Source organism: Passer montanus, unplaced genomic scaffold (genome assembly GCF_014805655.1).
Source record: "Passer montanus isolate IOZ18808 unplaced genomic scaffold, ASM1480565v1 scaffold64, whole genome shotgun sequence".
In the NCBI taxonomy this organism is placed as follows: domain Eukaryota; kingdom Metazoa; phylum Chordata; class Aves; order Passeriformes; family Passeridae; genus Passer; species Passer montanus.
Genome location: NW_024371482.1, coordinates 227,467 through 249,034, shown reverse-complemented (window position 1 = coordinate 249,034; position 21,568 = coordinate 227,467). Strand labels below are relative to the sequence as shown.

Below are 21,568 nucleotides of genomic sequence, written 5' to 3'. Positions count from 1 at the left end.
GACGCAAGAGGCAGACCCTTCTTGTCTGAGGCCTAAATTCTACGAGCATAAAAGGGAAAAAAAAAAAAAAAAGACTTCTCATATACCCAAACACAATAACCAGACAACCACTGTGCTTGCAGCAAACAGCATAATTTCCACTACAGACCAGGAGCCCAATTACTTTGCATTGTGCTGCTCCATCGAGTGCACTCACTGCTGTGTTCTCCGGGATGTTTATGCCACAGATGTAACAGCAACACAAACCCAACCTCACCTCTGTTGTTACTCAGATCTAATCTTAATCACCTGCCCCGTCAACACCGGCATAAGCAATTATAGAATGAAACCAAGCTCGTTTTGTTTTTTAACAGAATATACATGACTGTTTAACCAAAGGGGCCAGTGCCACTGGGGACCAGCGCCAGCAGCTTCCTTTGTTCGCTGCCGAAGCGTCCCCGGGCCCAGCTGCGAACCACTGATAGGATTGTGACAGCGACACTTCACTGGGGCTCCAGCGCTGCCCGCAGCCCGAGATACCGGGCTCACGGCTTTTCGCCCCGAAACCCCCGAGGCTCCGGGCTCGGTGTGCCCGGTGTGCCCGGTGTGCCCTGTGTGACAGGTGTGCCCGGTGTGCCCGGGCACGGCCCCGGGGGCACAGACCCGCACAAAACTCACCCAAGCAGAGAACAAGCGCGCGGGGCTGTGTCGCCCAGGGGCACGCCTCGTACCCCGCGCTACCGGCGGAGCTCCCGCAGCAGCGCCTTCCCCCAGCGCTCCGGTTCCAGCCGCTTTCCCGCACCTGAGTGCGGTGCTGTCCAGCAGGGACTGCGGGCGCTGCCCGTGCCACGGACTGCTGCCCACAGCCCCGGGCAGCGGCATTGCCCCGGAGAACCGAGGGGCCGGAGCTCGGCGCGCCCGCAGCCCCGCACCGACAACAACAACAACCGGAGCATCCCCGGTCCCGGCAGGACATCCCCCGCGCTTACCGGCGCGGGTTCCGCAGCTGCACCGTCTCCATGGCGGCCTGTCGGTCCGTCCCTCACTGCTCCATGGCACCGCTCCGCCGCCGCTTCCGCCCGCCGCCGGATGCCAGCGGGGAGCGCCCGCCCGGCAGGGGCGCGGCTTCCCGGGCGCGGCGGCGGCAGCGGGATGGCCGCGTCCCCCTGCCCCGCGCAGGGGATGCCAGCGCCGAGGAGCGCAGCGTGCTGCTGGCCAACCGCGCCGCCTGCCACCTCAAGGACGGCGCCTGCAGCCTCTGCGTGGCCGACTGCAGCAGGTGAGCGGCGGCGGGGCCGGGGGGGCCGGCGGGAGCGCTCGGCCGCCCTGCCCGGCTCGGGGAGCGCTGCCGGCCCCGGCTCACGCTGCCCGGCGCTCTCCGCTCCGCCGCAGCGCCCTCGAGCTGGTCCCGTTCGGCATCAAGCCCCTCCTGCGGCGGGCGGCGGCGTACGAGGCTCTGGAGAGGTACGCGCTGGCCTACGTGGACTACAAGACGGCGCTGCAGGTGGACTGCTCCGTGCAGGCGGCGCACGACGGGGTCAACAGGTGAGCAGCGCTGCCCGGTGCACAAGGCTTGGGGATGCGGCTCTGGGTGCTGTTGCTCCAGCCCTGCTCATCCCTGCTGCCCTGGCAGCACACGAGTGGAGCGAGGCCTGGCCGTGCTCCCACTGCCTGCCTGTGCCTATAGCTCCTTTCGGGGTGCTGGCCGAGGTCTGGGAATGAACGCTGTGGGACTGGTTTTGCTTTGCTCAGTGCCTGCTTTAAAGGAGATAATGAACGAAGGTTCAGCACCCTCTCCTTTAAGCCTCTATATGTTTACAGGCTGCTATAGTCCTGTTCTCTTTCTGGTGCCCTCTGCTTGTCAGAGCAAGCAGTGAGATGCATGTTTCTTGCTCACCTGAGCATGCCCATGTCCTGTTGTGTTTTTGCTGTGAAGGTAATGTTTTTGCAAATGTCCTGTCTGTAGAATAAACCTAGCTGAGATGCACCTAAAGAAATTAGCAAACAGAGCAATGCTGTACTTAACACACAAGCCAGGTTGAAAGTGACCTGGCTGGCTGCTGTGTGGCCCATCCAGCCTGCCGCGGTGACTGGGAGCTGTCTCTTCCAGGATGACTAAAGCCCTGCTGGAGAAGGATGGCGTGAACTGGCGTCAGAAGCTCCCACCAATCCCCACGGTGCCTGTTGCTGCCCAGACGAGGTGGAGCATTCCTTCTGCCCAGGCCCCTGGGGCAAGCACTGCTCCTGCAACTGCACCACAGGGAGAAGGAGGTGGGAATGTGCCCTTGGGCTGGGCAGAGAGCCCTGTAGCTCCCCAGGGTGATGAACAAGACAGCTGCCACACCTGCTTGGTGTGTCTGAGCCAGGGCTGAGGCCTGGAGAAACCCAGGCCTGGCCCTGCCACAGCCTTTTCGGTTGATTCTGGTTTCTTTGATGTCTCTGTGTCTTGCCTCTGGTATGGGGATATTTGTTTTCTGTGAGGCTGTGGTATTCCTGGTGGTTTTATAGAGTTCTGTATCCTTTCACACCATTTCCAGACAAGACTGCTGCTGGCATGGAGAGAGCAAGAATGCTTAAGGAAGAAGGAAATGAATTAGTAAAGAAAGGAAACCATAAAAAAGCAGTTGAGAAGTACAGTGAGAGTTTAAAGCTCAACAAGGAATGTGCAACTTACACCAACAGGTACTATTCAGCTCTTTGCCCAGCTATTTCTTGGCCCTATATAAAAACCACCATGGTACTTTCTGGCAGAACTGTTTAATGTTTGCTCCCAAACTAATGAATAAAACAGAACCAGCCCCTCAGGTTCCCCCCAAGTGCAGCCTCCCCTGTAGTATAACATTCTTTGATCAGGTGGTACAGAACCCCTTGGAGACACTCCCCTCTGGGCTGCCAGGGGATTTCTCCCCTGACTGCTTTGTCTGACAGGACTAGGGTATGTTGGTCTCTGCTCTCCTACAAACCTCAGACTGCTGTTCTTAAACACTCCAAGTACTTCTAAGGCAGATGCAGCAAGCAGAGCAGGTGCTGCACTGGCAGAGGATGCAGAGGAGCCTGCATCCTCCAAGTGCAAATGCATTTTGGCTTTAGGGCAGGTTGCTCTAAACATCTTCCTTTTTGTTTCTTTGAAAAACCATTTCCTTTTTTTTCCTCCCTGTAAATGAAACCAACTTGAGCTCAAGAATAAGATGTCAGAGCACACGAGGATGGTTCTGGAGCCCAGCTTTGTGCTGCGCTGGCAGCTGCTCTCGTGTTGTGGCAGTGGATGCTGCTTTCAGCCAAAGGTCTCTGAGAGGTGTGTGTGTTGCAGAGCTCTCTGTTACCTGACCCTGAAGCAATACAAGGAAGCAGCACAGGACTGCACTGAAGCTCTGAAGTTGGATCCTAAGAATGTCAAGGCACTCTACAGGCGTGCTCAAGCTCTTAAAGAACTGAAGGTAAGTCAGGAGTTTCTGAAGGGCTTCAGGCTAGGACTAGGTGGCTGTTGCTGCATGATCAGAGCCAGAGATACCCTTTAGGGCTTGTTTGTGTGCTAGACAACTCTGCCATCAGACCTTTAAGGACTAAGAGTCAGACATCACACTGTGCTGTTTGAATCTCACGAGTTTCTCAGCATTAGGTCCTATTTCTAGAGATGCTGAAGGCACCTGCTTTTCACAGAATCACAGACTATGCTGAGTTAGAAAGGGCCCAAGGGACCCTCGAGTCCAGCTCCTCACCCTGCACAGCACCACCCCCAGCAATGACACTGGGCCCCAGAGTGTTGTGCAAACACTTCTTGGGCTCTGCCAGGCTTGGTGCTGTGACCACGTCCCTGTTCCACTGCCCATCCACCCTCTGGGTGAAAACCTTTGCCTAATACCCAAACCTCCCCTGCCACAACTTCAGGCACTCCCACAGATCCTGTCCCTGGTCACCACAGAGAGCAGTGCTGGGCTGAGCTGTATCTCTTTGTCTCATGAGGAATGCTGGAGTCAGTGCTGGAGTACATATTGGACTCAGAACACACCTGAGTGATGAAATTATCTTCTCAGCCCTAGTTTGAACATGTTTTAGAATAGCTACATCAATGCCAGGGCTTGAGCAGTTACAGAGGGAGTCACAGGCTTGACTGTGCTGTGTCAGCCTCTGTGGCTGGGTAGTAGTTCTGCCTTAGACTGCCCTTTTAATGCACTGCCCCTTAAAAAATGTTCTCTTTTTAGGATTACAAATCAAGTATTGCCGACATCAAGAGCTTGTTGAAAACTGAACCAAAGAACACAGCTGCACTGAGATTACTGCAAGAACTGAACAGAGCCTAGGGTAACCAAGCAACAAGGAAAGCTTTCTTTTCCACTGCAGAGAAAAGCTTTCTCCCTTCTGTTGTTGATACAGGGACCAGTCAATGCAGCATTGGTGTTGGAATCTATCTTCCAGTGCTGCTGAGATCTAAGAGGTTCTGTACCAGCACAATGCTTGTTAAGACATAGTCTGTATCAAACTCTGTTAGGCTGGCTCTATGATAATGCATAGTTTTAGTGCCCCTCTCCAAGAGGCATTTAGGTTAATTTTCCTGGTTGAACTCAACTTGCCTCTAACTATTGGCCTCAGGGACTCTTTACATGTTGGCTAAGATGCACAGAAGTGGCTGTTCCTGTCTGAAGAGCTACAGGCAGAGGGGTTTTAGTCCTCATTCAGGTGACAGTTTTGCTGCATTTGTGCTGCTATTACTGAAAGAGAGTTGCTGCAAGAGCTGCTGTAGTTGCCAGAGCACCACGTACCCTTCTTGTGGCAGGGGCACAGTTACTTGCACAGGGCCAAGCTTGTTCCCTCTCCCCCTTGATGCCTGCTGGCCCTCAGCTGGGTTCTGCTGCTTAGTGTGGCTGGGCAGATGTTTACAGTAGCAGCTTTCTTTAATTATTCTGCACATTTAAGAAAACAGCAGCAAGTTCAGCCTGCCTTGTTACACTGTGCACTATTTCAAATTCTGGGTGCTTGGGAATTTTGCAAAGGTTTTTTGTCTTGTGTTTTTTTCAAAAAAAAAACAACCACTTTAGCTCCTCTGTGCCTTTTGGAGCAGTTGCTGTGGGGTGTTACAGGGAGGAAAATACACAGTAGCACCTCAACTAAGGTCTGGCTTACTACTTCAATGCATGTTTAAATTTCTCCTGAGCTGGTATTGATGGCACTGATTTTACATAGCAGATGAAGAGATACTTGGAGTTACTTTGTGAACTGTTAAAACCCGTTCTCATTAAAGCCATGTTTATTTTCACTCTAGGACTGTGTTTTTTGTGATGGATGGGATAGGAGAAGGGAAGCACTTGTTTAACCATTTCATACTGTCCCCTCTGTTTGTCAGAGGGCTTCAGGCACTGTACAGGGCTTGCTCTTTCAGACAGTGACCTGAGGTCATAGTGGCCATTAAAGTTAGAGTTCAGAGAACCAGAAAGCTTGGAGCTCCAGGGACACTGGGGCTGGGAAAGGCATGCCAAGGAGAGCACAGCACTGCATCCTGGTTTCCAACCATTGCTCAGCCTTGCACTCTGCCTCAGCTAATAAGAAGCTGGGCAATGATAGACTTGATCCAACTCAGTACACAGAATAATAAGATAGTAAGAAGCTAGCCCTTGGTCAGGGTTCAAAAGTATTTGTTTCCCACCTTGCCTCTCCCAGCAGTGTTTCAGGCAGGTACCCTGCTGAATTGAATTTTGAGAGCAATTGAGTAGAGAGCAATTCCTCTAATGCCACTGAAGACAAAGACCTCTTACCTTAGCCTGACCTCAAACAGCTTTTTGTAGGTCCCAGGGCTGTACTCCATCAGCTGTAATGTGCCAGGGCTTGGAACAAGTCCTCCCTGAGGGGCACAAATTGCTCCATTTACTCCATTCCTGCTCCTAAGCATGGCAGCTCCATTGATCCCACAGCCAGCCCTTGCCCAAGCTCTTGGCAGGTGTGAGGGATTCCAGGGTGGGGAAGCACACAGCAGTACACAGATCAGCAGAGAAGCCCTAGGAGTCCAGGAGTCTAGAAGAAGGACTGGTTTCACTCGATTAAGAGCTAGCCTTTGGCAGCCCTGCCGTTCCCTGAGTGGCAGACACCTGCACTGATCAACAGCAGCTCATTACAGCACTCCTAGACAGCAGCAGCCACCATCTCCTGCCCCTCAAAAAAGGGTTTTTTTATGCCCGATACCAAAGATTTCCCCAGTAACAGTACCAGGTGGACAAAGGTCACAGCAAAAAGACATCCCTGCAAGCTCAGGGTCACTTCTGCTGAGGTGCTGCTGTCTTTGCTGGACACTTCCCAGGTGGGCAAAGGCAGTGCTGGCCACAGGGCAACAGAGGGTTTGTGACAGGGGACACCTTCATCTGCCCCATTCAGAAACAGCAGCTGTTCCAGACTCATTTGCATTGCTGCCTCAACTCCCTGCAGCCTCAGACTTCACCAAGGGCTGCAGCCAGGGAGCTCCCCTGAACCATTTCTAACATCATCAGGGATCCAAGGGCCAGCTTCACCTTTTCTGATCATCATTTTAAAACCTCTTTTCCTTGTTTACACCCTTTCAGAGGCTATTCTGATATCCCTGTGTTCCTGGGCCCCACCTGGCATTCCCTCTGGTTTTAAAGAGGGCTCGCCCAGCAGCCATCTGGCACTGCAGGTGGTGTCACAGGCACACCTGAGCTGCCCTGTTACACCTGAGAAAAGGCTGCAGCCAAGCTAAACAACAGCAGGGTGAAGTTTACCTGTACAGCTCCATTCCAGCTCTCCTTATGTGCATTACACTCCTGCAAATACATGTTTTGCCTCTAGAGACCAAGCAGAAAAGCTTCCAGCCTGTGACACTTTGAGAAAAATAACAAGTCAAGGTCCTATATATTAAGTGAATTAAAGCCCTTTATAAGCATCTCACTGAGGAGATGATATATAACAGTGAACAGTCCAGGCTGAGGCATCCACTAAGAGGAAAATAAATATTTAAGGATGTCAGAGGAAGACCTGGTGAAATGAAGGTGAGAAAAAGGAATGATGAAAAGGCCCAGTGAAGAATCCCAGTGGAGCAGAGCAGACACCATGCAGGAGCAAATGTGTAAGTGGTTCTATTAAAATGCTGGAAGGAAAACGAGGTAGGAGGGGTGACTCAGCAGGGAGCTGAAGCGAGAGTATGATACAGCACAGGAGGAAGATTGAGACAGCAAAACCAGCAGAAGCTGCACAGAAAGGTGGTGGGTGGTGCTGGTGGAGGTGTGCTCCTGCCAGCTCAAGGAAGGTCAAGTGAGGTCAGTGCATCACCAGCCTCAAGCACTGAGGAGTCTCTAGGGACTGAAATTCCTTTCCCAAGGGAAGAGCAGAGCATTAAGGCCAGGGTGATGACAGCAACACAGGGAGCACAACACAGCAGTAACAGGTCCCAGGTCCCCCTGCAAGCAAGAAGTGTCCTCACAGGACAATGCAGTCATGAATGCTTGCAGGCTCTTCAGTGACTCCTGGGAACCTCTGGCCAGAGACACGCATTGGAAACACAGCTTTTGATTTACAGCTGCTCCACAACACCTCAAAATGTTGATCTTGTGCACCACAGACACACAGACCCTGTGGTGAGCAGCAGGAGACACTCGAGGCCATTACTGCAGGTCTACAAGGTTCATTACTAGAGGAGAACAGCAGCAATCCATCCTGTTTTGCTTAAATCCGTCCTCCTAGGGAATCAGAAAGGATTAGAGGAGCCTGTTGGTTGGCAATTTGTTAATGTAATGCTGTATGTCCCTTCTGTCAGCTCTCCAGACTGACACCCCACCAGCACCACAAACTTCAATCACTAATTACTGCAGCCTGAGTCCATCCTTCCACCTGTGAGAAGCAAAGTCTTGCCTGTCTTCCTGCCAAGGGAACGAACCCATTTGTGGGGGTGGAACAGTTCTTTATTAGTGTCAGCTACATGAACAAATAAAACTACAGAACCCAATAAATTCAGTAAAATGATGATTCATCAGCACTCATCATTTTCTGGGCAACTGCCCCAGGCTGGGTTCCACACTACATTTCACAAGGTGCTTTCAGTGGTGAGAAGAGATTTATTGTGAGGATTTTTACAGGTGCAGGAGGAAGCAATTCTCAGGGGTTACAATACACACAAACAATAGGATGGGGCATGTGAAGACAAGCCAGGGTCACTGTATGGGCAAGATTCCAACAGCATGGTGGGGTTCCTGCTCCCGTTCTTCAGCAGCAACATTCTCGGGGCTTGCTCTCAGCCCGTACTCTGCAAGAAACAGAGAACCCACACAGGTAATTTTCAACTGCTAAAGGAAGAGTTTCGTCCAGAAAACATGAAATTCACCTGAACTTGGATTAACACTGTTACGTTCAGATATCTTCTTGAGTTATGATATCAAATATCTTCAAAGGGGGACATACAGTCTGAATTGCTTTGTTAGTGTGTCTATCCCAGCCTCAGCAGCAGGGCTAGCTCCCTGATCAAGCACACAAAGGATATTTTATAGGGTATCTACTGTCAAAGTTCTGCAAAAAAACCACTGGGAATTCCCAGGAAAGATTGTGCTGGTCTCCACTGGACCTACAGAAAAGCAAGGACATTTCCTATATTCCTTTCTGGCAGCAGAGTCATGGCCCTCATCAACATACAAAGAGCCCACACAGGTCTCTATGGTACAACTAAGTCCAGAAAATGGAGGATGCAGTTTAAGAAATGGAATATTACAGTTACTGATATTGCTCACTAAGCCTTGCTGGGCCCAGATGGAAACCCAATCCCATGCAATTTAAGAAATGGAATATTACAGTCAAAGACACTGATATTGCTCACTAAGCCTTGCTGGGCCCAGATGGAAACCCAATCCCCAATCCCAGAGTAAGAACCCGAGGCTTTGAGCAGAGCAGGGCCCCCACACCCACCTGGGGTCAGGGCAGGAACGCCCCAGCAGTGCCCTTGTGGGGTGTCTCGGTGCTCTGGTGAGCCTGGAGAACACCGACTGCTTCCTCGATCTGCCAACAGAGCACGAGGGGGAGGAGTTGAGTTGCTCCAGTGTCAAACTGCACTGAGCAGGGACTCAGCTTTCCAGGTCCCAGTGTGGCCTCCACACAGACCCGCTTGCAAAAGGTAAAGAGCTCAAATAATTACAAAATCCAAGCCTGCTGCTTCTGCACGAGACTGATCAGCCCAAAGACCTTTTCTGTCTCTTACCAAGGGAAATTCTGAGGCATCTCTCTTTTATTATCAAGTCAGAACTTGCTAGGCAGAAGTCAGATTTCACAGGTAAAGCTACCTGACACCACCCAGCAGAGCCCAGGCTCCTCAAAAAAACATTAGTGGAAGGGTAAAAGCAGCTCCTGTCTCCAAGAAGCAACAAAAACATGCAGTCAATTCACTCCAACTACTTTGATGGGAACCAAAGCTAAACATTTAGCAGAATTAGCAAGGAAACTGAAGAAATACTGCAGAGAGGCAGCAGTTTGTCTGGCTTTTCTTCTGAGGAAAGAGCATCTTCCTGGCTGCTTCCATGTAGAGATACCACCCTGCTTTTCCCCTTTTGCTTCCCAGCCACCTCCAAACCACCCTCAAGCTTGGCCTGTGCTTTCAGGGAGCTGCTTCAGCCTCTCCTTTTGCTGAAGGCAGGCAGACATTCAGGCACTGGCTGTGGTGACATCAACCTGGGGCTCCTTTCTCACTCGAAAATAAAACCAGCAGCTACTTGCTCTTCCTACAGTGACCAGTGTCCTGGGCTGTGCTCCCTTCCCTTGCAGCAGCAGGCAACCAGCCCTTTGGGAAGGGATTTGTTTGGGCAGGGATCTGTCCTACCTTGGAGCGCAGGGACTCTGGGGACTCCAGGAGCAGCAGCAGCTCGGAGTTATCAATCTCCAGCAGCATCCCAGTGATCTTGCCAGCCAGTGAGGGATGCATCACGTGGATCAGAGGGTAGAGGCGTTCACCTGCTCCAAACACCAGCTGGACATCAGCACCATGCATTTTCAAACCCACTGCAAGCCCTCCTGCCACTCAACGGAAATGGGATACAAGGGTGGTGATGGTGGTGGAAAAACCACTGCTCATAGGCCAAGCTACTCCAGCAAATCTCAGCAACAGGAAGCTGCTGGGTGAAGTCAGCAGCAGGCACCTACAGTGGGCACAGGGCAGTGGAGCTGGGCACATCTGCCCACCCGTGCACAGTTTCTGCAGGAGCAGTTTCCTCCTGGGAAGAAAGAGCTGGTCTGTACCTGCTGTGCTTTGGCCAGGCCAAGTGATGCTGGCCCACAGCAGGGCACTGCCTGCTCCACCACACAACACCTGAAAGCCAAGGGCTGGGTGGCACAGCTGACCTGAACCCCCACGGCCACCAAGCTGTCCATCAGTGCCCAGGAGCAGCAGTGCAGGATGGTTCAGAGCTCAGGGGAATTGCAAACACCCTGGCATGGCCTGGCAGCACAGGCAGGCTGGATGGAGCTCTGCCTCCCTGCAAAGCTGCTCCAGACACTGTCTCACTGTCAGCAGCCCATGCAGACAGGGAGTGGCTTTATTGCTGCCATCCAGTTCCAACACAGACTGAATTTATTATTGTTTTTTAAACAGCATAATATCAGAACAATCCCACAAAGCCTTACAGCTTCTCCCAGCAGTTAATTTTGCCTGGGTGCATGCAAGCCCATATGTCCCCAGGGCCCTGCAGCTAGACTGCTCCAGCAGAGCAGCCTGGCACCCACCAATCATTTGCTTCTGCTCCTGAGGGGGGGCTGCTGCAAGCAAGGATGCTGTCAGTGGCTCCTGCCCCTGGACATGCACAGCAGGTTCTCCCACCTGGAGGAAAAACAGGGAAGAACAGCAATCAAAGGCTGGAAGGGATGTGAGTTACCTGACTTGCAGGAATGGTGCTCAATACCAACCACAACGGGGCATTTTAGCCTTTGTATTCAAACACCAGCTTCCACAAAAGCTGGAGTCAGGATTTAGAGCTGTGTGGCCACTGCATCCACAGCCCCACAAGGTCCCCACAGCATCACTCACAGAGCGTGGGGATCCCTGGGGTCAGCAGTCACATTACCCCAGAGCAGGACCAGGAATGTCACATCTTGGTGGCTGCAGAGCACTTACCTGTGGGCCCACCACGGGTGGCATGTGCCCCATGGGCTGCATGTTCCTGGCAGATGAGGAGTACTTGTACTGCTGGGCACCCCGTGGCAGGGCAGTCGAGGAGGGCATCCGGGTGCTGACTGTCTGTGTCCCAATGTTGGCTGCAATGGGGACAACAACATTTGTGAGGAGGAGTCCTTAAATACATGCCTGTGTCAAGGAGGCTGAAGCCACAAGGACAGTGTGCTTGTTTGGAGGGCCTGGAAAGGGCTCAAAGCAGCTCCCATGTCAAAGGCAGCTTCCCCATGACAGGCAGGCACTGCTGCCCTTGGGGTGGGGTGGTCTGGTGCTGTGCAGGGGGCAGGAGAGCTGGCAAAGGCACTCACACCTCACCAGCTCTCCTCCAGAAACCCATCTGCATCAGCAGCCAGGGAAGGGGAGCAGCACTGGGCAGGGCAGGCTGTGACACCCTTGTCTCCCACCTCATCCTGAAGGGAGGTGAAGGCAGAGAAATGGGAGGACAATGACAAAAGGAGAGGGGACAAGCCACAGACAGCCCTCCTGGTCCCACTGCTCACTTCAGCAGTGACAAGAGCTTTGGGCAAAATCCCATGAAGATGGGAGGCTGTAGGCAGTCACCGCCCCCGATGGTCACGTGTGGAGGGGACACCCCAAGATCCAGGACCAGCCTCAGGACAGCCTGATGCCAGAAAGGTCTGGTTCTCAGCTTCAAACCCCTCTAACATGAGGCTTGGCATTGGCAGCAGTTCAGCCAGAGCCAGTAAGATCCCCTTCCTGTGCCCCAAAGATCCTTTCCCCCCTCTGCCTCTGTCTGAGCACTAAGCCCAGGTGCTGGGGCTGCAGCACCATCTGCTCCAAGGATCATATTCAAGGTGTAGCCACCACCAAGACCAATCTGCACATCAGAAACCTGTCCCATTACCTGAAAGATCCCAACCTTCCCTAAAAGTTACACACTTAGCTCCTACAGGCACTGCTCCAGCTCCATCACACCATCAGACTGCTCCATGAGCAACCCACAAACCAAACCCATCCTGTTGGAGACCTGAGCTCACAGTGAGCACCCTGGCCACCACAGCACTGTCCCAGCTTGCTGTCATGGGTGTCCTTCTGGCACTCACCCACTCTCTGGGCCTGGGGGGGCACTCGGGGCACCTGTGTGGAGGCCTGTCTGGTGGTGCTGACGTTGGACAGCAGGCGCCGGGGCGGCACGGCGGCCCTCAGGATGGGGGTGGCTTCAGGATACACTGCTGCAGGCAGAGAACACGCAGAGTGGAGCTGCTTGGTAGCAGAGGCGTGGAAGGAGACATGGGGAGAGTGGCTGTGGCTGGGGACAGCTCAGGAGCACCTCACCTCTGGTGGCACTGCCAGCATCTCACCTCCCGGTGCCCATCACCATGACCCTGCACCAAAGCCCTGCACACTTTCCCAAGATAAACCCCCATGGTTACACACTCCCTGCTGCTTTTAAAGACCCTCAGTCCCTAGCTGAGCCCAGCTCGTGCCAAGAGCCCCCAGGGAGAGACAGGCAGACTCACAGGGAGGCCGGGAGGGCTGAGCACTCCAGCGAGTGGCAGGGCGGACCGGGACAACAGGGCTGGGGCCGTAGAAGGCAGCTCTGGTTTGTGGCTGGGGAAGAAGAACACATTATCCAACATGGCTGGGGAGCTGAGCTGAGCCAGAACTAACCCAGAGCCCCTTGGTGACTGCTGTACACAGCAGACAAGCCAAAACCATGCTCTGCAGGGTGCCAGAGCACTTTCAAGACAACCTCCAGCCCTGCTGTCAGGGGGTCCTCCAGCAGCTCTACTTCATGCACCCCTCAAGAGCTTCTGCACCTCTGTAACCCTTCTCCCTTGCTCTCCATGCTTCCCTCCCACCTTCCTTCCAGAGCAGTAACTATGAAATCCCCAGCCCATTTTCTGGAGCACCTGCATCCCACCCTGCTGCTCACATGGGAGCCCAGGCAGATCCCACTGGCTCCACAGGGTGTGCCCAGATCTGCACAACCCAAGCTCTGCTCCTCAGCCCGACTGCCACCCTGCCCCGGGGCAGACTTGGGTCCCTGTGCAAGGCTGCCACTGGGGAGCAGGACTCACCTGAGGCATGGGGGGTAGGAAGTACCCTGTGGGGGTCTGGAAAGAGCCCAGGAGAGGGCCAGGCAGGGCCCTCATGGTGGCCAATCTCTGCATGTACTGGTTGGTGAGGATTGCTTTCCGCTCCTCTTTCCTCTGAGCCAGCGCCACGTAGAGAGGCTTTGTGCTGACAATGCGCCCGTTCATTTCTGTCACGGCCTTGGTCGCCTCCTCTGGCGAGGAAAAACATACAAACCCAAACCCTTTGCTGCGGCCACCCTCTGTCATCACCTGAAACAGGATTAGAACAAGACAGCTCAGTCCACGGATCACTGGAGCATCCACAAACACAGTATGGGGTGTGCATGTGGGATCCAACCACAGGCACCCCATTTCAGCCCCCACACCCAGGGTGGGATGGATGGGACTGCACCTCTCCCACAAACAGGTTTCTCTGGGGAAGGGCAGGATTTGCTCAGGCAGGAGGTTTGGGAAATGAAGATGGCAGAGTCTGGACCAGCCCCAGATCAGGATTCTGTGATCATCTGGGGGGAATCTGTGCCTCAGTGTCACAGGGGCCATGGACCAGAAATGCTCTGGTGCTGAATGCTGCAGGAGCCAGCAAGGCATGGGGATCAGTGGGACCCTGTGTCCCCACAAGGGCCAGGCAGCATCTGTCCCTGGCAGGTTACAGGTGGCTGACCTTAAAGCCAGACCACCCCTACATGTTGCCTTCCAGAGCATTCCTGACACCAGTGCCAGGGAAAAGAGTGACACATCTATGGTGTTCCAAAAGGCCAAACAGCAGCCTGACACCCCACTGTCCCAAGAGAGGTGGCTTGTGGGGCATTTTCATTTCACTAGTGTCACACAGCAGCTGGGCAATATTCAGAACGTTGCAGCTTTAAGGTCCCATACCTGGCACCTCACCAGGGCTGGGGTAACTCAACAAAGCTACAAAATATCTGGTCCTCAGGAGAGTGTGAGGTGAAGCAGCATGTCCTTTACACCTGGCTTGAGACACAAGCCACCCACAGGGAAATTCAATCCAACAGGATGATAATCCCTACCCATCCCCAAGGGCTGAGTGCACCAGTTTCTGACCCCAGGAGCTCCAGTCCCTCACCTTGGCACTGGTGATGGTGCCATAGGGGGAGAACTCCTTCCTCAGCCTCTCGTCATCTATCCCATCATCCAAGTTCTTCACATACAGGTTGACCCCCTGCACACAGGTGAAAAACAAAAAAAGCAGCTTGGGATCCCAAAGTTTACAGCAGTTTGTCACACTGGATGCACATTTCACCAGCAGCTCCTCTGGAGGGTGGGATACCCTCTGCAGGAGCAGAGACATGGAGAGGGGCCAGGACTGTGCATAAACTCCACTCAAAATACAAACCCCCCAAGTGAAGAGGGCACCCACACCATCACTGGGAACCTACTGAACCTCATGAAGCTGGTTATTTCCAGACTAATATTTCTGGAAATTAGCAGACCCATTTGTTCACCTCCCAACATCATCCTGGGTTTAAATCTCTCTCCTCTTTCCTGATACTGCTTCCAGGACATTCCAGGCAGTGACCGGACCCCTGACTGCAGGAGGCACCCACCATGCTGACCTGCTCTGGAGAGCTCTGTGCTGTCCAGGCTGGGATTGTCCCTGTTGCAGACCTGCAGGATGGAGCACCCTGCTCTCCCTTACCTGGTACCTGTTCACCCTCTCTTGCTTCATCTGCTCAAACTTCCTCTTGAGCTCGCTCTGGCGCTCCAGCCGCTTCTGGGCGCGCCCCACGTACAGCACCCGCCCGTTGATCTCCTTCCCGTTCATGTCAGCCACGGCCTGCGGGCAGGGAAGGGCTCTCAGCGCAGCAGGGAGCCCATGGCCACAGCCCTGCTCCTCACCCACCTCCCCAGGGCAGCCCCAGCACAAGCAGAGCCTGCTCCCCCTCTCCAGTCCTGCCCATCCAGGTACCCAGTGCCTGCTCCCAGACAGGCACAAAGCTGGTGAGGCTCCCCCTGAGGAGAGGGGGGACACCACCAGGTGACAGTCTCAGGAGAGGGATGGGCAGTGAGGAGCCTCTTGCCTTCTGGGCTTCTTCGTGCTTCTCAAAGTTGACAAATCCAAAGCCCTTTGAGCGGCCACTGCTGTCCATCATGACCTTGACACTCAAGGTCTTTCCTGCAGCAGGGAAGGAAAATACAGTCTGAGGGGTGCCCAGCAAGGGGGTGCTGCCAGTGTGCAGCTCTGTGCTGGGGAGCCACCATGAGAGACCAGCCCAGCAAGGGCACTGGACAGCCAGGGCAGCTGGAAGAGCCCAGCAGGAGGACAGACAACTGGATCCCCATGAGGAGGGACACGAGCCTGTGGGGTTTGGTGAGGGTGATCCCTCCAACCTGGGCTACTGCTCTCATTGCCCTGGCCTCTTCAGCCTCTCCAGCCAGTGCAGGGAGTTCCTTTGGCTAGAAAATCTCATCTCCTTTACATATGAACACAGACTGGGTTCATATGAAGCATAACCACAAATTACTTGGAGTGGCACTGACCAAGTGTGGACAGAATGGATTGGCACAACACTAAAACCCATCACAAGAGGCATCCTCCAGTAGTGGACTAAATTGAAAAGCCTGTTTTCTTTAAATTCAGACTCAACAATTCTTATTCCCAGGATTCCTGTAGCCAGACAGCATGCTGGTAACAAGACAAACTATCCAAGAAATAAAAAACATACATTTTTCAAGAGAGCACCAAGTAGAAGTTATCCTCTGTCACAGCAGGAAAGCACATGTAACTTCCTGACAAATGAAATGACTGCAGTCCTTTTATGTGGGGGATGTTTAAGCAAGTCACATCTCACTGAGAAAAGGGGCTTGCCATTTCAGCCAAGCACTCTCCCCACTTCCTTTCAGGTTGCCCCAGCTCCAGTTTAGCAGACACGAGGATATTCAACAACTGCACTCACCAAACTTGGAGAATAATTCCCGCAGTCTGTCATCATCCATGTCATCCCCAAAGTTTTTGATGTAGACATTGGTGAATTCTATTGCCCTAGCCCCAACCTCTGCCTCGCGCTCTTTGCGGGATTTGAAGTGTCCAACAAACCTGGGGGAAGGAAGGAGAGGCCTCAAACCCTGCAGAGGGAAGATGGACTCGGGCACACCTGTCTCAGTACAGGCCAAGAGAAATCCCATCACCTCAGACCGTGCTTTGCTCACCCACAAACTCACCATGAGTTCCACATGCAGCACCTTCAGCACATCTCACTCTGGTGTACATATACCCAAACTCCCCATTGTCACAGCCAAAAGTAGGGATCTGTCACCCCAAGAGACATCAAAAGACTTCAGAGGAGGCCACCACCACAAAAGACCCCAAAGGATACCACCAAGTGCCAGCTCTCTTCCTCCAAAGCCTTCTCAAACACTCTGGGCAATCCTTGCCTCTGTGGGATGTAGAGTGAGGTGATGCAGAGAGAGGAACAACAACAAAACCTCTCCCTGCCCAGATTATCTGATGGCAACAGCCAAGATCAAGGATCCACTTTGTGGCCACTCATTACATTGCCTCAGCAATAAAACCCAGCCTGGGGCTGGACTCCTTCCCCACCATCTGGGAGCAGCTCCAAACCACTATCACACTTCCCCCAGCACCCACCACAAGTGACTCACTGCCCCAGAGAGCAGCAGAGCTGCCATGCCCAGCAGGGATGGAAAAGGGAAGAGCACAGAGCAGCAGGAAGGGGATGCCTGAGCAGGGCATGCTTTTACTGCCGAGAGTGGGCCAAGGCAAGGGAGGAGCAGAGCCAAGTGCAGAGCCCAGACTCCTCTCTCTGGCACTTACACCTTCCTGTCATTGAGCAACATCCCATTCATGGTCTCAATGGCCCGAGTTGCTGCCTCATGTGTCTCAAAGTGGACAAAGCCATAGCCACGGGATCCATTTTCATCACAAACCACCTACAAACAGAGCATGAGGGGCAAAGAAAAGAGACAGACACTGTTTTTCTCCATGTTTGTACACGAGTACATCACAGGAAAACCCAGCCCCATTTTCCAGGGGCATTTTCCCTCCCTAATATCCTGCTCCCACTGCAGCTGAGCTCTTTTGGGGTGTGGGCAATCCCAGCACCAGATCCATGCTGCTTTATATGATATCTAGGAACTTATGGCTCCCCAAGACCCACATGCCACTGGTGCACTGAGCTGGGCAGGATGGCAAATAAGATCCCTGTGCAGGGACTGAGGGAAAAGCCCCCATTCTGAGGGGAAACATAGCAAGGCCTTTTGGTTTCAAAGCAGCTGGGAATTTAAAGGAGATGATGTGGGAAGTGAAATGAGAAAGGGAATTCCAGCTAGCTGGAGCATGCTTCCAAGAGTGAGGGCAGCTCTGCAGCAAGTCCTCTCCTGCAGGGCCCTGGGCACACCTACCTTGCATGACAGGATGTTTCCAAAGGTAGAGAATGTGTCATACAGGGCTTTGTTGTCAATGGAGTCATCCAGGTTCTTGATGAAGACGTTTCCAACCCCTGATTTCCTGAGCCCGGGGTCCCGTTGGGACCACATGATGCGGATGGGCCGGCCTTTGATCACCTCGAAGTTCATGGTGTCCAGGGCTCGCTCAGCTGCCAAACAAGGGGGAGGAGAGGGGAGGATCAGAGACAGATCTCCTTCACATTCTGCAGCAGCTGAGACGGGCACAGGAATCAGGGACAAGGGCTTGTTAACCTAAATGGGATAGGCAGCTCTGCCTCCCCACCCCTCCAGCCACACCACTCTTTAATTAGTTTTCTTTCTCTCCAAAGCATGTCTGACTCCCAAGGATCAACCATTTCACAACAAGCTCCAGTCTGGCAGATGCCCAGCTAATTTACCCAGTAAGGATTTTGGTCTCTAGGGCAACTAAATCAACAGCTTCCCATCACTAAACCTCAGTTCAGCATGGAACACCTTCCAAGTACAGTACTGTGTCATGGAGTGGCCTCACTCTACACTGTGAGCCAGCAGGCAGCTGGGTACCCCAGGGGAAGGGCAGAAGGGGTTTTGTTGCCCTTCTCTGATGGAGAAGGAGGGAGGCAACTCTTGCAAGTCACCTTCAACCCCTCACCAGAGCCCAGCAGCTACATCCTTTCCCAGACCCTAAGGGGAGATGGAAGCACGATGGGTCACCATGAGAGGGCAGATTGGGATTAGTTAGAACCAAGCCCCAGCAGCAATGCAGCCTTTCAGACAGCTGCTCCCCCCTCTTCCATGGCCCACGCAAGCTTCCACGGCAGCCCCTCAGAGCTGGTACAAGGAACCCACCATCCACAGGCTGCTGGAAGTTGATGTAGGCATAGCCCAGCGAGCGGCGCGTGGCCACGTCCCGGCAGACTCGGATGGACATGATGGGCCCAGCAGGGGAGAACTTCTCGTAGAGCATGGCTTCAGTCACATCTGGGTGCAGGTCTCCCACATAGAGAGAGGCTAAGGGATAGCCAGGGCCACTGGCATTCATGGTCACACACTGAGCTCAGCTGCAGAGGGAGACAGACCTGAGGCTGCAGGGCACAGGTTTCAGATGTGCAATCACAGACCCACACTGGGGCTGGCCCCTCTGCAGCAGCACAAGTCAAAGCAATGCTCTTCCTTTCCCATTACACTAGGATCAGGAATGCCCCAAGGAAACTACAATCCCAAAACTTTCCAGAACGTAACAATTTTGGTGCAAAAGTTGAGCTGGAGTGATCTGCACCTCACAACCATGCATACCCTGTAAGGATGCAGAGGGACACAGAGACTTGCTCCTTAAAACACGCAAACCCCAAGAGAAATAAAACAAAGTTTAATGTCTCAGAAGGCAAACAGCCCTTCTCCACCAGACTTCCATTTTAACTCCTTAATGGCTGTCTCCAGCCAGAGCAGAGCCAAGGAGTGGGGGTTTGCACTGATGGCCAGGGAGCAGAACTGCAGCCCACGTGCTCCCTACAAACAGCTCCATCCCTAACAAGGCAGACACAGGGTTTTTGCCACCCCTTCCCAGTTTCTCAGCTTGTCGACTACTGTTCCCAGAGCAGGCAAACGGATTCTCAGTCTCTGCCTTGTTTCAGTTGAGTACAAAGTTCTGTGTGAAGACAACAGTTAGTACTCGAGACCCCCGGGCTACTGCCTAGAAACACAGAAATGCAGGTCCTGCCCCAAAAGTTTATAAAACCATCCTTGGGGCTCTTACCTTAAAGCTCAAAAGTCCTGAGACACTTGTTTAGACACCTATAGAGACCCAAAATTAATACACATATATAGGAGAGGTGCATGGATCAACCCCCCAGCCCAGGGCAGGTCCCCACGGCCCCCCGAAAAAACAACCACAGGGTAACAGAGCAGCCCCAGCGGGGCACGGAGGGCAGGGAGCGGCGATGCGGGGAGCGGCCGGGCAGAGGCGGCACAGCCCCGCCGGGGAGCCCGGGGCAGCGCACAGCGCCGGGGCTGCGGAGGAGCGCTGCTCGCCCTGCCGGCGACCCCCGGGGACCCCCGCCCCGGAGAGACCGCCCCGGCAGCCGGAGCTGGGCTGGGAGCCGAGCCCGCACTCACACCGAGCGCTCACCGTGGCAGCCCCGCTGCGGCTGCCGGCACCGGCCGCCTCTTCCGCGGCGGCCCCGGGGGCGGGACGGGACCCCCGCCCACCGCCCCCCGCCCCACCCCGGCCAGCTGCGGCCCTGCCCCGCCCCGAGCGGAGCGGGCAGGGCCGGGCCGGGCAGGGCAGGGCAGGCCCCCCGGAGCCGAGGGCTCAGGGATCAGCAGGTGCAGCGCGGCTCCTCATCTTTGCGAACCGCAGCTCCTGCGCATCTCGTGCCTTCCCAAAGGAAGGGCCGGGGAACTGCGCAGCTTGTCACCCTGGAGCACTGACTGTCCCACCCACGCGCTTTTAGGAAATCACATTCACCTTCTGACGTGTAATTCCCTCAAGGTAATGAGTACAGGCAGGAGCCGTACACAGCTCCGTTACAAATCCCTCATCGCCAGGCGCTCATGCATTTCTGAACTCCACTGCAATCTCCCTCAGGACCCATCAGAGAGCCAGGGAAGATGGGCTCTGCCATCATCACCTCATGTCTGTATGGCCCAGGAGTTCTGCAAGCTCACTTTCACCCACTGAGATCGCACCCCAGCTGTCCTGGACGTGACTGGGCTGCTGAAACGCTGGATGAAAGCACACGGGACCCTCGAGCCACAGGCAATGCAATTCCAAAGCAGCTTCCCCAGAATTTGGCTCCACCCCATCCTGCACCCTAGGAAGGGTCAGCTGTGAGGCAATCAGAGCACCATCACCTCCACAAAAGCCTTCTGGTGGTTTCTCACACCAAGAGGCCTCACCCAAAGGTCAGATCAGCATCAGCACCAAGAGTGAGAAGCTGCAGCAGCAACAGTTGGATGAGTCAAACATGTTGAGTGCACCTGGACTCCTACTGTGGCTGGGCCAGCTGCAGTGCCCTTTCCCAGAAAAACAGAATTAAATAAAGAATGGAGACACCCCCTCAACTCATCACTGCTGCAGACCAGCCTCCTCAGCTCACGATTTCCCCAAAAGAGGCAACAAGCATGAGAGATGTTATGTGAAAGGACTAAGACAGGAGGTGGTCTCTGAACAAGAACAGCTAGCAGATGCAGGGATTTTTCTTCTCAGAGCTGACAATGCCATCAGCATGAGTCAGACTGGGAATTGGTGCACACTATAAAATAATTTAAGATGTGTGGTATGTGCATACATTTAGGTATGTCCATAAAGGCTGAAGAAAATGACCAAGTAGCAATAATTACAGACATGGAGGGACCAATGGTAAAGCCGTGGCACAGGGCAGTGCAGTGGTCAAGAAACAGCTGGTTAGATTTTGTCCTAATGCCTTCACTGGTGAATCAAGAGCAGCCAGGTGACATTTCCCACTGTGCACACTTCTGTGTTGCCACACTCTGGGAGCAGGACCAAGCTTCCTTGAAGCTTTCAGGCTGCCTGGCTACTGCCATCCATCCCTTCAAGTGCTTCTATGTCCAGTGCACCTCTGCTGTTTTGCACTCGTGGTGCTCCTTTAGCACAGCCCAGTGTGAGACAAGCAGAGCTGGGTGTGCAGAGGAGAGGCCAGCCCTGTGTACAGAGTGGGGATTTAAAAGATTCCCAAGAAAAATCTGTAAATATAACCAACAGGCTTTTCTCATTTATGTTGTGTTTGACTCTACAATATGCAATGACTCATGGCAAGTGAAATGGTTATTTAGAGTTGAATTTAAGCCCTGCAATGACAATATATTACAAGTATGCCCTTGATGAAAACGAAGAGAAACAGTGTTTTCTCCTCCAAATCTGGGAGGGTGTGTGGGAAAGTCTCTCGTTAAAGGAATGAGTAACTCAGTATTTGTAAACCATGAATCAACTCACACAATCCACAAACTGAAAACCGAATAC

General features: G+C 53.6%; 3 protein-coding genes across 6 annotated transcripts in view; 1 reads left to right on the top strand and 2 right to left on the bottom strand.

Annotated features, from left to right (window-relative positions):
* STK4 (serine/threonine kinase 4) overlaps positions 1-1,094 on the bottom strand; it is a 46,799-nt gene extending 45,705 nt beyond the window's left edge. For both annotated transcript variants that reach the window (XM_039728092.1, XM_039728093.1), the window contains exon 1: positions 969-1,094. In XM_039728092.1, coding sequence (XP_039584026.1) covers positions 969-1,000 — 32 coding nt within the window. In that variant the 5' untranslated portion in view covers positions 1,001-1,094. The remainder of the gene's footprint in view (positions 1-968) is intronic.
* TOMM34 (translocase of outer mitochondrial membrane 34) lies at positions 999-5,238 on the top strand. Its single transcript, XM_039728127.1, has 6 exons — positions 999-1,258; positions 1,372-1,524; positions 2,090-2,250; positions 2,517-2,661; positions 3,290-3,416; positions 4,182-5,238. Exons 1-6 carry the CDS (start codon positions 999-1,001, stop codon positions 4,278-4,280), a joined length of 945 nt encoding a protein of 314 aa, XP_039584061.1. The 3' UTR covers positions 4,281-5,238.
* Positions 5,239-7,741: 2,503 nt separating this feature from the next.
* Positions 7,742-19,741, bottom strand: PABPC1L (poly(A) binding protein cytoplasmic 1 like). 3 transcript variants are annotated; one of them, XM_039728091.1, is made up of 17 exons: positions 19,704-19,722; positions 19,343-19,380; positions 18,436-18,647; positions 17,563-17,756; positions 16,976-17,091; positions 16,098-16,237; positions 15,222-15,316; positions 14,840-14,977; positions 14,267-14,362; positions 13,165-13,431; positions 12,604-12,694; positions 12,187-12,312; positions 11,066-11,205; positions 10,678-10,771; positions 9,779-9,909; positions 8,875-8,964; positions 7,742-8,221 (listed from the first exon to the last, which is right to left on the bottom strand). In XM_039728091.1, exons 3-16 carry the CDS (start codon positions 18,626-18,628, stop codon positions 8,881-8,883), a joined length of 1,905 nt encoding a protein of 634 aa, XP_039584025.1. In that variant the 5' UTR covers positions 18,629-18,647; positions 19,343-19,380; positions 19,704-19,722; the 3' UTR covers positions 7,742-8,221; positions 8,875-8,880. The 3 variants fall into 3 exon arrangements, with proteins under 3 accessions (XP_039584025.1, XP_039584024.1, XP_039584023.1); XM_039728090.1 differs by having other exon boundaries at positions 7,744-8,221; positions 12,187-12,315; positions 19,715-19,741; XM_039728089.1 differs by having other exon boundaries at positions 7,744-8,221; positions 12,187-12,315.
* Between the last annotated feature and the right edge of the window lie 1,827 nt (positions 19,742-21,568).

Coding starts and splice junctions, on each gene's coding strand:
- TOMM34 (XM_039728127.1), top strand. CDS start 999: ATGGCGGCCTGTCGGTCCGTCCCTCACTGCTCCATGGCACCGCTCCGC. Junction 1,525..2,089: donor GCGCACGACGGGGTCAACAG/GTGAGCAGCGCT, acceptor TGTCTCTTCCAG/GATGACTAAAGCCCTGCTGG. Junction 3,417..4,181: donor AAGCTCTTAAAGAACTGAAG/GTAAGTCAGGAG, acceptor TTCTCTTTTTAG/GATTACAAATCAAGTATTGC.
- PABPC1L (XM_039728090.1), bottom strand. CDS start 18,628: ATGAATGCCAGTGGCCCTGGCTATCCCTTAGCCTCTCTCTATGTGGGA. Junction 17,092..17,562: donor GAAACATCCTGTCATGCAAG/GTAGGTGTGCCC, acceptor CTCTGTTTGTAG/GTGGTTTGTGATGAAAATGG. Junction 12,695..13,164: donor TCCTACCCCCCATGCCTCAG/GTGAGTCCTGCT, acceptor CTTCTTCCCCAG/CCACAAACCAGAGCTGCCTT.